A 14,623-nucleotide genomic window follows, 5' to 3' on the forward strand; every position below is an offset into this window, starting at 1 on the left:
AAAAGAAAAGAAAAGAAAAGAAAAGAAAAGAAAAGAAAAGAAAAGAAAAGAAAAGAAGAAAAAAAGACATTCATTTAATACAATGTTAGATTTCCCCAGAATCAACAAGATATCAGTTCAATAAAAACTTCTGCCCTCACACTCCAGGATTATCCTTAAAGGTAAGCAGCTAAATTATAATGATAAATGTTTTTTGTTGTTGTTAAAAAAACTACTCAAAAGGAAATGATTAATGACAGTTTACTAATGTTTTGGATATACTTTATCATGCTTTAAACTATGTTCTTTCTGATTTATCAGTTTCCATTTCTTTGTTTTACTTCATAGATGCCTATATATAGGAACACATGCACACATATTTTCATGCAGGTTCTGATAAAAAGAACATTTGTTGTTTTTTTTTTAATCAATACACAAATGTTAAAATTACTTAAAATTCCCAAACATTCTACATGAAGGACCTCTCTTGATATCTCGCTAAAAATACTATTTCTCCTTTTATTTTGATTAAAAGGTGCTCTTCATCATCTCTTCACCTATTTCATAGCAGCTAGTTGATAAAGATTTCTTAAATACCTACTATGGGTCAAGCAAAGTGCCAACTGCTAGGGACACATAAAGAGTCAAAAGACAGTCTTTGCCCTTAAGGAGTTCACAAGCAAACAAATATATATGAACAAGCCATATAGAGGATAAAGAAGAAATAATTAACAGAAGGGAAGGAATAGGATTAAGAGTATTTGGCAGAAGATTGATATAGAAAATGGGCTTCAAATTGGAAAGAAAATGTAATGCATTCAAGGCATTGGTGGGGTAGGAAGTGCATGGAGAGAGAAAACATCCAGAGCCAAGAAAGGAGGTTCTTATTCTTTGATGGGCAAGAAGGTCAGTGTCACTGGATTGAAGGATATTGTTGGGGAACAGAGTATAAGACTGGAAAGGCAGGAAGGCATTAGGTTATGAAGAGTTTTGAATGCCAAACAAAGCATATGGATTTGATTTTAGAGATTAATGGGTACCATGAGAGCTCATTGATTAGTGGGATAACATAGTTGGGCCTGTGCTTTAGGAAAATCACATTGGCAACTGAATATAGGATGGATTGGGGTGGGAAGAGACCTAAGGTAGATAGTTTCCTTTACTTCACTATATCTTCAGACATATCACTTCATACTTTCTTAAGAAAATATAACTGGGGCAACTAGGTAACACAGTGGAGTCAGGGGGATTTAAACTTGGGTTTAAATCTAGCCTCAGATACTTCTTAGCTGCATGGCTGTGGGCAATTGCCTATCTCTTACTGCTTTTCTGCCTTGGAACTGATATTTAGTATTGATTCTAAAATAAAAGAAAAGGATTTAAAAAAAAGAAAATATAACCGGTTGTCTCTATTCATTCCCTTTATCCGTTCAACTTTTTTTGTCTACAATAGTTTTTTTCTTCTCTTTCTAACTTACAAAATTTTATCTTTGGAATTGGATACAACCATGACAGGTAATTCAGATGTGGAAAGAGATAGAAGAAGGAAGGTGTTTAATGTGGGTCTCACATTGAAATTTTTTAATTTAATTAATACCTTTCCTGGTCAAGAAGGTTTAATCCAGGAACTGGAAGAAACTAAAAAGTCATAAGCAAGGGCAGGGGAGGGCTTCATGGTGCTGTGTTGTTGATGCCTTGGTCTTTGAAAGCAAGGATCAATAACAACAGTTGTCCATTTTAAAGCTGCCTGTCACCTATGGTCATCATCTTAAATTCCACTAAATTCAAGGCTAAAGGTAGATAGGCAGATATGGTGCTGAGGCCTGAGGCAATTAAGAGGGGACAGTGAACAAGATTAAGTACCTCAAAACTCCTAGAAATTACCCACAGTTGAGACAGTGTCTGGTCAACAGTAGCGCTAGGATAAAGTCAAAAAGACATTGAAGAAAGGGATAGGGGTAGACCCATAAATTTTTTAAGAACCTAGTTAAAAAATTGTAATTATGACTCAGTATTAAGTTTACTCTGCATAATTGACACCTTATTAAATCCATACAATCAACAAAACAATAAATCAAACCCTGATTGCAAGTTTCTGAAGTGTAATTGCTTTCTGTGAAATTTTAACAATTAGCTCTCAAAAAAACTGGTTCTTGCACATCTCTGAGGCAGGAGATTGATAGAAAAGTGGGGGGACAGAATAGAGCTGAATAGAGGAAGGGTAACAAGGAAAGAAATAAGTACAATTAAAATACAAAAAGTATGAGAATATTAATCAGAGACTGGAGAATAATGGAAGAGTTGTTTCATGGAGAATCAAAATTTCTGCAATAGGTTTCTAATTATCCTGTTTTTTCAAATGTACATTATATATTCTAAGATCCTTTAAATTAGTTTTAAGATTCTAATCAGTGATACATAATTCTATTATGCTCCAGAAATTAAGAAGCAAAAGTAGCATTCATTCAACCAACATTAGTCAAGTTCTCATGATGCTAGGGGTCTATAGGAGGTTTAAAAAAAAATTTTTTTTGGTAAAACACAAAGTCTCTACTTGCAAAGAGCTCACTGATGTTTAGTGTCCAACATTAAAACTAGCACATTCCCAAACCTGAAGATGAAGGAAAGGAAGACTTTGTGTTTGGCCTTCTTGACCACTCAGTAATAAAAAGAAGTTTCTGGAAACAACAGAATAAAAAAAATTCAAATGATTAACCTTGATAATTGCTGGAACCTTCCACTTCTGGCAATAAACATAGCCTCCCAAAGTCAAGGACATAACAATGAGTGTTAATGATAACCTGTTAAAGACCCATAGAATGTGTATTTCAAGGTTTCAAGAAAAGAGAGTTGGGAGAGTAATCCCATTGGTTTCCTAAACCAAAGCTCAGTAGGGACACTCAAACTTGGGAAATTCCTTTTGAAAAATTATGCAAAAGACATTTTTGGTTCTGGTTTTTTTTTGGGGGGGGGGGGGCTTTAAAATTAACATTCTGAAAAAAGTCAAGTAAATCATCACAAAACAAAGTACATACTAAACAAAAGAGGCAGAAATATGCCTCTTTGCAATCGGGTTCTTTTACTATGAACTTTTCATTAGATCCTTAAATTATTGCCCTAAATTTCTTTCTATGAAGCAAATTAAACCCTTTAAGCATGGGTATGAGTATTTTTATTTTTCTTGCTCTGGCTAAATAGCAAAGGTATTAGAGAATGAGATAGCAAGGAGAAAGAGAACACTAAATCAAGTATAGCTCTGTGTCACTCTTGTACTCATTCACTTACCCATTAGTATACTCGGTAGGCAAATGGATTCCAGATATAGCTAGTCCTAATAGATTATTCAGTAAATAAAAATTTTCATTGACTCTTCCTCTCTACTGATTGGTAGAATAGCCACCTGTAAGCAATGTTTTTGAGTAGCCCCAGCTATGCTAACTTCACTAGTAACTCAACTCTCCAGACTGATCAAAACTTCCTTAACAGTGATACTCTTCCCTCACATACACCCTCACTCTCTCTGTAGCTCACTTTATATTTTGTCTTCCTATAGCGCCCTTTTTGCTTTCTTGCAATTCTAGCTCCAGTGCATAGCATAATGTCTGATATTTATTTAAAAACCTACAATACATGTTAGATCTATCTTTCTCTGTCATTCCTGACCTAACTCCTACTGAGTTTCCATTAACCTGAATACCTTCAAACTGCCAGTTGGGAAGAGACAGACAGACAGACAGACAGACAGACAGACAGACAGACAAAGACAGAAACAGACAGAAAGACAGGGAAGGAAGGAAGGAAGGAAGGAAGGAAGGAAGGAAGGAAGGAAAAAAGAATGAGTATGATTTTTTTATTTCTACTCTATATGTTCATTAGCTGGAGAAGGAAATGGTAAACCATTCCAGTATCTTTGCCAAGAAAACCCCAAATGGGTTCACAAGAATCAGACAGGACTGAAGAAAAAACAAAAAACATTGAATAACAATGCAAATTCAGCTTTTACAAATGTGAGCCATGGCAATTGTTATCCATACATATTTATTTTTAATCCAATATTATATCCATTCAGATTACAATCACATTCTGAAACAGAAATGAATGTTTCCCAAGTTTTTCCACTACATAAATGAATCCTAATGGGGAGGAAAGGGAAGAGTCAATGTTATCACCATCCCCAGTTTACCAAACCTAGACCAAAAGTTTTTAAAGTTTTTAAAGATACATAACATAATTCAAAGTTTCATTTAGAAAACAATTGAATTTGAAAAGTATTTCATTGCCAAATTAAAGAGAGGCAAGCAAGCCAAAGGAATGGCTGAAGATGGCAGAGGTATGTGGAGAAAAACAGCAATGATCTTGAAAACCTGAATAGAGCCTTGCTCTGTTACCTACTACTTTTATAACCCTGAGCAGGTGACAGATGCTCTAAGCTTCAGTTTCTCCACTAAAAAGTGAGGGGGCTGGACTGGATTTCCTATAAGGTCATTTCCAATACTAGATGCAACACTTTCAGCATCAGCAAAAAACATTTCAGAGCTTCTCTTAATAAGGGACAAGGAGCCGGGGGCTTCTTAGAGAGCTACAAAGAATTGTAGAATCTCAGAGCTATAAGGGAACTTGGAGGCAATCTCTTTCAATCCATAGTTGGAGAATGATTTCTTTTACAACTTATTCAACAAGAGTTCACCTGGTTTTTACTTGAAGATCTCCAGGATTGGGAACCTCACTGCCTCTTGAGGTAGCCCATTCCACTTTGAGATATTTTTAATTGTCAGGAATTAAAACTTCTCCACAGCAAGCCTCAATCTGCCTTTGCAGCTGCTCTCTGGGGCCAAGTAAAACAAGTCTAATCTCTCTTCCAGCAGAAAAATGAAGGCAGTTTCCTAACAGCATAACTGTCATGCAAAGAGCTTTGACTAGGATATCAGGTAACCTGAATTTTATTCTCTGCTCTTCCAAGAACTAGTTAAGACACAGTTCCAGTCTCATTCTGCTTCCCTCTTTTTGCCTCTATGCATTTGTACAGATGTTTCCCATGCCTGAAACAGTCTTTCTCCACCTCTTATTGAAATTCTTTTCTTTCTCCAGGGTGTAGGTTACATGCCACCCTCTCCTTTGTCTCTCTTGATTGGCCTAAAAGCAATCTTACTTAGCCCTCCATTTGATTCCATTTATACATAAGCTACATTTGATTTAAATGTATATTGTGATTATTTGTGTTTTATTCTCTGCACTGGGCTGCATGTCATTTTTCCATCCTCAACCCCCCATTATACATAGCAGAAAATTAAAATAAGTTTGACAAAAAGGATTGAAGAGTATAATGTCTAGTTGGGGAAACAGGGTGTGGTCATAAATTGAACAAACAAGCAAAAATGATAGCCTGGGTTACACACCACATGAGGACAGTAGCTGGGTATTGAAGAGGATGGAGCACTGGATCCGGGTCAGAAAGACTGATTTTAAAATCTGACCTCAGATATTTACTATCTGTGTGACCCAGGGCAAACCACTTAACCACTATTTACCTTGGTTTCATCAATTGTAAAATGGAGATAATAATAGCATCTACCTCCTGAAGTTATTGTGAGAGGATCAAGGAAGATAATATTTGTAATCATAAATTATTAAAAATATATACATGTATAAAATTATTAAAAATATATACATTAGCATAGTGCTCCAAACATGATAGGTGCTATATAAATGTTTATTCCCTTCTCCTTCCCTTCCTTTAATCTCTATCTGCCTCAGTTTCATCAACTGTAAAATGGGGATAATAATAGCACTCACCTCCTAGGAGAGCTAAATGAGAGAATACTTGTAAAAGCACTTAGTAAAATAGTGCTAGACAGTGTCTAGCACAGAATACATGCTTAATAAATACTTGTTCCAGCGGCAACTAAGTGGTTCAATGAATATAAAGCCAGACCTATAGATGAGAGGTCATGAGTTCAAATATCAACTTCCTAGATGTGTGGTTCTGGGCAAGTCACTTAACCTCCATTGCCTAGTTCTTTTTTGCCTTGGAACTGATACTTAGTATGAATTTTAAGACAGAAGGTATGTTTTTTATTTTTATATATTTTTTAATTTTTAAATACATAAAAATAAATAAATAAGTTTTTATTCCCTCTTCCCCCAGATAATAAGTACTACAAATCAGAAAACAAATCAAGAATAGATGAAAAAAATTAAAGACAATAAGACAGGAAACAAAAGAAGAAAATAACAAAAAGGCTAAGGACAAAGTCACATACATATCAAGCACTACTGTAACTTGACTCTGGACACAAGGAAGAATCATTGCCAGACCTTGAAGAAAGGGACTCCTGAAATAAGACCAGTTTTGCTCAAGACATTTTAAGTAGACAGGAAGGAGACCCTCAAGTCACTAGGAATTGTTGCCTCTTTTTCCAGAAAGAGAGACTAATAAATTTATATTTTTTAACTTGCAATTTTTGGAATGTGCTCACAAGTCATCCCAGCTAAAATAATTATTATACTTGATAATTAATAGCTCTTGTCCAAGACAGTCAATGATATTAGCTCCACTGATCAGTCTAGGATGACAATGGCATATGGACAGCTTTCTACCCCAAAGGGAAAACATGGAAGAACAAGTCACATTGTGGGGAAAAAAGACACCATGGTTTATTCATGACAACTGAAGTGGCTTAAAGAAAATGTCCTAGCTGATTTTGCCTTACTGGTTGTAAGATATTTCACATTGAAAAGCCTCAGGACACAGCAAAAATGGAACAAGACAGGAAACAGGGTAAGTGAAGAATGATCAAGGCAAATATAGAAATAATATCCTTTCCAAAGAGTCAGTAACATTTGTATTTAATGTGAATGCATTCTTCAAGAACCTGCAGTTCAAAAGACCATTTGACTTTTTCTAAAACCCATATATTCTATGACTATAATGGATTCTTCACCTGTAGCGTAATTCTTTACTTAATGCCTAATCCTTTTCCTCTCAACCATCTTCAGAACTCGGAACCATCCAGAAAAGTTTTAAAATGTATAGATCTTCCATCCAGATTTCACTTACACAGGAATAAAATATATTTGTTCTATAGATATATCTTTTTTAATGAGGTGAATGGAGAGAAGAAAAAAATTGTCCCTTAGAGCAACTTTTTAAATCCAACTGGTAAGAGACTGGAAAGAAAATGAGTGATGCTTGCTGCTAATTCTCCAAATTCATTAGGGAACAGGCATATATACTTATTTATTTACTTGTTTGTTTGTGTGCACGTGTGTATGCATGCACAATAGATACTTATATTTAAACATACATTATATAATTATATTTCTATATAAATTCAAATATTATTTATTTATCTATTTGTCTATTTATTTATGGGTATGCATACACACAAAAGAAAAATTGAAGACAAATTATTTTCTCAACAGAGAAGAAATGAAAAATCATATGATATTAAGGACAGAAATACAATTTAAAAGTTACCTAGTCTATTTCTCTCCTTAAAGTCAAAAATATTCTCTCCTAACCTAAACCAGGTTGATGAAGCTCTTCTGTAGTTTTAAAATTCTTCAGGAATACAACCTCAAATTTTTCTGCTTTTCAAGTTAAAGGATGATAATGATCATATATAGAGAGTTGGAGGGGATTTTAGAGGCCATCTATTTAGTCTTACAGTTATTACAAAGAATTTATATCAGGATAAAATTCTTTATAACCCTAAAATTTTTTGAGAACCTACACCTTCCAAAAGTTCTTATGAATTTTCAATTATACCTATTTACTGTATTAGAAATTAAGGCATCTTGGTATTGGTAGTATTGTAAAAATAATTTTGGCCTTCCAGACTCTCCTGATAAGTGAGATCCTGTGTGTTCTAAAACCATACAATGAGAACTACTGAATTAATCCAACTAAATCCAGATAAAAGAAATAAATTTTAAAAATTCAAATAAAAGAAAAAATTGAGGCCAGATTAAGTGATTTATCTGTGAGTCAGATTAAATGACTTGTCCATAACAAATAAGTATAGGAAGCAGAATTTGAACTTAGGTCTTCCTAACTCCAAATCCAGAACTCTATGTTATTCTTTCATTGCCACTCTTTCTGCCAATAACAATAATACTAGCTGCAGGAACTGATCTTAACATGTTCTGCATTATTTTATTAATGTTTACAACAATCCTTTGAAATAGGTGCTAAAGTTACCATTATCCTCATTTTACCCATAAGAAAAATTAAATGCAGAAAGGTGACTTGCCGATGGTCACTAAGTTGGTAAACATCAAAGACATGAATTGCACTCAGGTTTTGCTTGTCTTTAAGGTCAACAGATGCAATGAATCTTCGGATTAAAATTCAAGAATATTGTATTATAGTTTATCTTTGAATGGTATAGGGCAGTGATGGGAAACTATGGCCAGTGGGCCAGATGTGGCCCCTGAAATGTTTTATCCAGCCACACCACATTATTCCTAATCTGATGAATACAATGAGTAGAATACAATACAATGAAACTTTGAAAGAACTGCCTTAGAGACAGACAGACAGATGAGCATTTCCTTTCCTTTGGCCCCCTCTTTAAAAAGTTTGCCCATCACTGGTATAGGGTATAGAAAATGAGGACTAGTATTCTCAGAAAAAAATGATTAATTCTCAGAAATTAAATTGATTTATGTTATTTTGTAGGAGACAGAATAGTCTTAAGAAAGCAAATCACTAGCATATCATTCATAATCAATCCTACATGTTCTCCTTCCAAGGAAGAATTAGTCATGAGAAATCAAAGTCATGTGCTAGTTGGGAAATACAAGACAGAAAAATAGGATAAAAAAGCAAAGAGAAGAGAAATAAAATAAGATACCAGAAGCCAGATGCTGAAACACTGATTCAAAAATGCCTCCCAAAAAAATTGACAAAGGGGTGAAATAGTTTGGAAAGACTGGTCTATTCCAATTCCCTTTAGTATTCCTTCTGAAGAAAGGACAACAATCACTTATAGCATTTGTAGCTCTAAATCACAAGTGACTGATTAATACCCCAGAGGTAAATGATAAGGGATAAAAATTACTTACCTTGGTGGGAATTCGAGCTGTCACAAGAAAGGCCCGACATGATGTAAGCACCTATAAATTAGAAGAAGACAAGCGTAAGGAACAGCAGGGAACAGGAGCATTTTAGTGACCATCACTAAAACTATGACTGTACAAAGAAATATATGATTCATTGAAATTTGAATGTATTCTCACTGTGTACTTACCCATTGTCCTTTGAGTGATCCATTCTTTGTGAAGTAAACTAATAATCTTTAAATTAAGCATGGTCAGGCATTGCCTGAATATAGAAGTCACCCTTAACAATCTTCTAGCCAGTTTGGAAGTTCGTTCCCCACATTCTCACACTAATCATTAATATTTGTTTTTCCAGGTACCCCAATTCCTCGATGTAGTCTTAGCTGCTTAAGCAGGCTAGCTGTAAAATGCAGAACTAATGAAAAAAGGGCATGGCCATGACCTGTGACATATTCAACTGGACTAGAGCCTATAAAATGTCTATTCATATTCAGAGAGACTATTCATAAGGCAACAAATATTATTACGTGCCTACTATATGCCAGGCACTGTACTAAGAGTTTTACAAACATTATCTCCACATTATACTCCACACAGCAACCCTGAGGCAGATAGAACTTAATTGGTTTGCCCAGGGTCACAAAGCTAGCAAGTTTCTGGGTTCACATTTGAACTCAGATCTTCCTCTCTCCAAGTCCGATATTCTATCTGCTGTGTCTCATCATATATAAGAAGGTGACTAGAGCAGGGAGAAGCCTTAAGATCAAGACATATAGGGATCTAATAAAGGATTGGGGGATATTATCTTTTAAATGGGAAGATTTAGAGGTATTTGGGAATAGGTTCCATTATTTGAAGGAAAATGGGATTAGGTTTGCTCTGCTGGTCATGAGAAGGCAAAAATAGAAATAATGAGAAGTTTTAATGGTAAAATTTACTCTGAAACCTTTCATAATTCCTCCTCAAATTACATGGTATGTAACTTATTATGTACATGTTACTTTCCTGGGCCATTTCCTTTCTATTTGACTGAACATTCATTGAGGGCAGAGTTTTGTTCTGTCATGGTACAGCCAACACCTAGCACAGAGTGCCTAGTAAATGTTGAGGCTATCCAAACAAATTGCACTATACAATTGTAATAGGATTTTATTGCACCACTGGAACTGAGGCAGAGTGAAGTGAGCAGAACCAGAAGAACAATGTATAAAACAATAGTATAAAGAATAGTTTTCAAAATCTTGAGAACTCTAAATGGTGCAATGACCAACTACACTTCCAAAGGACTGATGAGGGAGTATGCTACTGACCTGACAGAGAAGTGATGTACTCAAGATGCATTTTAGGATACAACCAGTACAAGAATTTGTTTTGTTTAATTGTATGTATTTATTATACAGGATTTTCCCCCAATGAAGGGAAGGGGAGGGAGGGATCAAGCACCTAGTATATGTCAGAAGCATGTGATCCTGGATCACACAATTCTTAAGTATCTAAGGATGGTTTTGAATACAGATCTTCTTAAATCCTCTCTACCTACTATATCACCTAGCTAGGATGGGAAGACAAATGGAAATAAGAATAGATTGGCGGGGGGTGAGAAATCGCTTAGGATTTAGTGAAGAGAACAGAGAGAAGTCCAAACAAAAGCACAGACAAGCAGGAAAGCTTTAAGAGCTACAGGTTAAAGTTGATATTCTTAAAAGAAAAATATATTATTTATAAAATAGAAATCTGTCTTATTTTTTCTCTTCTCCTAGGTATATGGAAATGTTTATTTTATTTTATGTCAATTTCAGAAAAAATTCAAACAATTAAGTTTAAAAAATTATTTGACTCAACTTTCTAATGATCTTTACAGGTTGTTGCTATTTAATCTTGTCTACTCCAACTTTTTGTTATCCCATTTGAGATATTATTGGCAAAGATACTGGAATGGTTTGCCACTTCTTTTTCCAGTTCATTTTATAGATGACAGAACTAAAGGCAAAGGTTGTTAAATGACTTGCCCAGGATCACACAGCTAATGTGACCATTGTGCCACTTAAGTGCCTCTTCTAAAGATTAGAACTGTCCAAAAATAGAATAAGTTAACTCAGGAGATGATGAGATCCTCTCTCATTGTAAATCATCGAGTCAAGGCTGGATGACCACCTATGAGTAGATTCCTATACTGATTGAATGAGATGGCACTTGAGCTACTTTTCACCTTTGAGATGGCAGGAAATAAGGAAAATACACATCTTTGAACCCATTTTAAGCCAAGAGAAGAAATAGATCGTAAACTTCTTAAAAATTAGGGGCTATTTTTTTGTATCCCTAATGCCATGCACAATGTCTGCCAAAGCAAGTATTTTTTTTTCAAATATTTTTTGGGAGCAGCTAGGTTGCTCAGTATATAGAGCACAGAGCCTATGCTCAGAAGGACCTGGGTTCAAAACTGTCCTCTGATACTTCCTGTGTGGCCCCAAGCAAGTCACCAAACTCCTTTTGCCTAGCCCTGCCTTTTTGTCTAAGAGCTGTTACTTCAACAGAAGACTAGAGTTTAAAAATATGTTTATTGATAGATTAATATTCAACAGCCTGAAAAGAGAGATGAAAAGAAGAGCAGGCTGAGAATCAAGAGAGAAGTTTAAAAAATGGCTCTACCCCAAATACTTAGGGTCAAATCATTTAATTTCTGCGAGGCATCACTTCATCATGTATGATATGAGACCTGAGGGAATTAAACTGACTAATCTCCCATTGGATCACTCCCATTTTAACATTCTACAATGTTCTTCTGGGAGTTTCATCGCCATTCTGGAAGTTCAGTGTCATGATAAATTGACCAGAAAGATCTGGAGAGCTCCAAAAAAGCTAAGGTTTAAAAAGTGTATGTGAGAGTAAGGAAACTTATCAAAGCATCTCTGTAATATATAAAGACAGAAAAGTAGTCTTATGACTATCAGTTGGTTTTCTGTGTCCTTCAAACCTAACTAAAATATTCTTGTACATCATAGTTGTTTCATAAAAGCATGCTGAATTGAAGTAATTTTTCCTCTAAAGTTCTACACACATTTTAACTAAAAGAAATATTGTAAAAAATCCTAGGTAATTTTTTGGTTAGAAATAATGAAAGAAAATGTAGATGATAAAGAAGCTGACACCTTAGCAAAAAGAAAGAAAAAAAAAAGAAGAAAAACCTACAGAAACTTGACAGTGGATGAATAAATATCAAGCATTCTTTCTGTGCTTAAGAACAATATTGGGCTGGGCTCTGAAGATGCAAATCAAAAAAACCTTGATAGTCTTTGTTCAGAAACTCACATTCTAAATTGGAGTAGAGACAACATGTAAAAGAAAGTTAAGCTACAGATAGCATGAAAAAACTAGAAAATTCTACAGGTAAAATAGAGGGATAGATGACAAGGCATGATGGTCTTTGGTTCATATTAATAGGTGAGATGACATCTACAGAGTAAAGAGTGTAAGATCTAATGATTCTGCACCTAACTAGAAGGAACAGAGCTTCTGATTCCCATCAATCCAAGCCTGTGAGAAGAATGTTTCTCTCTCTCTCATTCTCTATTCTCCCCACTCCATGCATTACATTATTACAGGTACTATGATTATTTGTATTTATGTCTGGTACCCCCCCCCCAACAGACTAATTTTCTTGGAGGCAGGGACTGTACTGTTTTCCACGTTTATCTTCACAGAACTCAAAACTAACTTCAAATTTAACTGATGGTTATTAAATAGTTGTTGAGTTGCTTGAGATCAAAGGGCAAAGCAGAAAGGGACAGTTCCTTCTAAAATTCTGTTTTCAAATTATAACCATATTTAGTTTGTATGTAATTTTATAAGATTGGCAATCATTTTGTCTACCTGAAACTCATCATAGGATTGAACCCTGCTTGGACCATAGATATTGTTTAAAGTACAGAAAAGACCCTGCTAGTTGTAGATTTGAAAATTTATGAAATCAAATATTCAATATGTCCTGTGCCAAACCATAGCTCTCTTTGAAGACATACATTAATCTCTTTCTCCCTCTTCTTCCTTCTCTTTTCTTCTTTTCTTCATCTCTCTAGCTGTCTTTGTCTCTACTTGTCTGTCTGTCTCTGACTCTGCTTGCCTATATCTGTCTCTTTATCTATTTCTGACTCTATCCTTGTCTTTTTCTCTGTCATTGTCTGTGTCTCTTTCTCAGCACACTGCCTTAAGCACTGTAGGCAATGTAATGTACTTGTTCTCAGACTGTTGGTGTAACTGAACCAAACATTTGTAGAATTTTTTTCCCAATTGTGTAACAGTAAAAAAGATGGTTAGTGTGCTACCTCATGCCACTTAACCATGGTGATTCCATTTACAAGGAGCCACCAAATTACAAATTGTCAAACTTAGAAAAGTCCATTTACTGTTATCTTGGAAATCTCTGTCCCGTTAAAACTGCTACAAAAACTTTCTTTTGCCTTTACTTCCAGAGGCTGCCCAAGACATCAGCTTCTTTTATTTATTTTTTTTTATTTTTTTTTCCTGTTCTGACAGCACTTATTTACTCAAGTCTACTTTAACAACCAGGTGGTGGAGCCAACACCACACCAACACAACAGCCAGCACTACTAAAGCAACAGAGACTACAAATGACACCATCACAGAGCTATATTACTACTACTCAAAGCCTTAGACTTCTACCATCAAATAAAGATCTGGACCCTTTCCCTCATCTTCAGGAAACTCATTCTAGTATGCCTCCCACCTCCATCCCATTCTATTTCAGTTGTTATGGGCCCTACAGAAAATGAACAGGGGAATTAGAAAAAGCCAATTCTATTGACCACAGTCCTAAGTTGCTTTGGTTTTCCTATAGAAACAATGAACAAAGGGGCGAGACTTATGATTTAATTGATAGATGTGGAATCACTTATCCTCCCTCTGCCTCCATTTCCTCTTCTGTAAAATGGGGATAACAAAAACACCAACTTCAGAAAGCTGTTGAAAATCAAAATATGTAAAGTAATTTTCAAATATCAAAACCCTTTATTAATGATATTATTAAAACAATCCAAAGAACTACTAGATAAGGAAACTCCCTCTACCATTGCAACTTATGAGTCTTTCGGAGCTACCTGGAGTATTAAGAGAGAAATTAATTTTCCCAGGGCCTCACAGTCAGCCTCTAATATGATTTGATATATTTCTTTCCTCCTACACCCCTCTCCCTTTTCCTTTCCCTCTTCCTCTTCCCAACACACTCTCTCTCAATACACTACCTTATACATTGTAGATCTTTCTATCTCTGGGGCCAACTCTCTAACCACCGAGTCATGATGCCTCTCAACTTAGAAATGATATTATGTTATAAACGGTAGTAATGCTATGCTATGGCATGAATACTAGAATTCAACTCCATCAAGGGCTGAATTAGTTTTGGTGGACATTTCAAGAAACATAATCTCTATTCCTGACATTATTTCTGTAGGAAACAATTAATATGCTCTGTAATCCTTGTACTCCTCAAAGAAAAAATTCATTGTAGCCCTAAGCTTTCTATGCTGGAAGTAAGGTACATATGCAGAATCCATGAAAAGATCAT

The 14,623-nt window shown here is 35.2% G+C and overlaps 1 protein-coding gene across 1 annotated transcript in view; it reads right to left on the minus strand.

Moving 5' to 3' along the window:
• The window catches only part of CARMIL1 (capping protein regulator and myosin 1 linker 1), a 394,009-nt gene that overhangs the window by 206,797 nt on the left and 172,589 nt on the right, over window positions 1-14,623 (minus strand). The window contains exon 3 of the mRNA XM_044667332.1: window positions 9,046-9,096. Coding sequence (XP_044523267.1) covers window positions 9,046-9,096 — 51 coding nt within the window. The remainder of the gene's footprint in view (window positions 1-9,045; window positions 9,097-14,623) is intronic.

This window comes from Gracilinanus agilis, chromosome 1, assembly GCF_016433145.1.
Source record: "Gracilinanus agilis isolate LMUSP501 chromosome 1, AgileGrace, whole genome shotgun sequence".
Lineage (NCBI taxonomy): Eukaryota > Metazoa > Chordata > Mammalia > Didelphimorphia > Didelphidae > Gracilinanus > Gracilinanus agilis.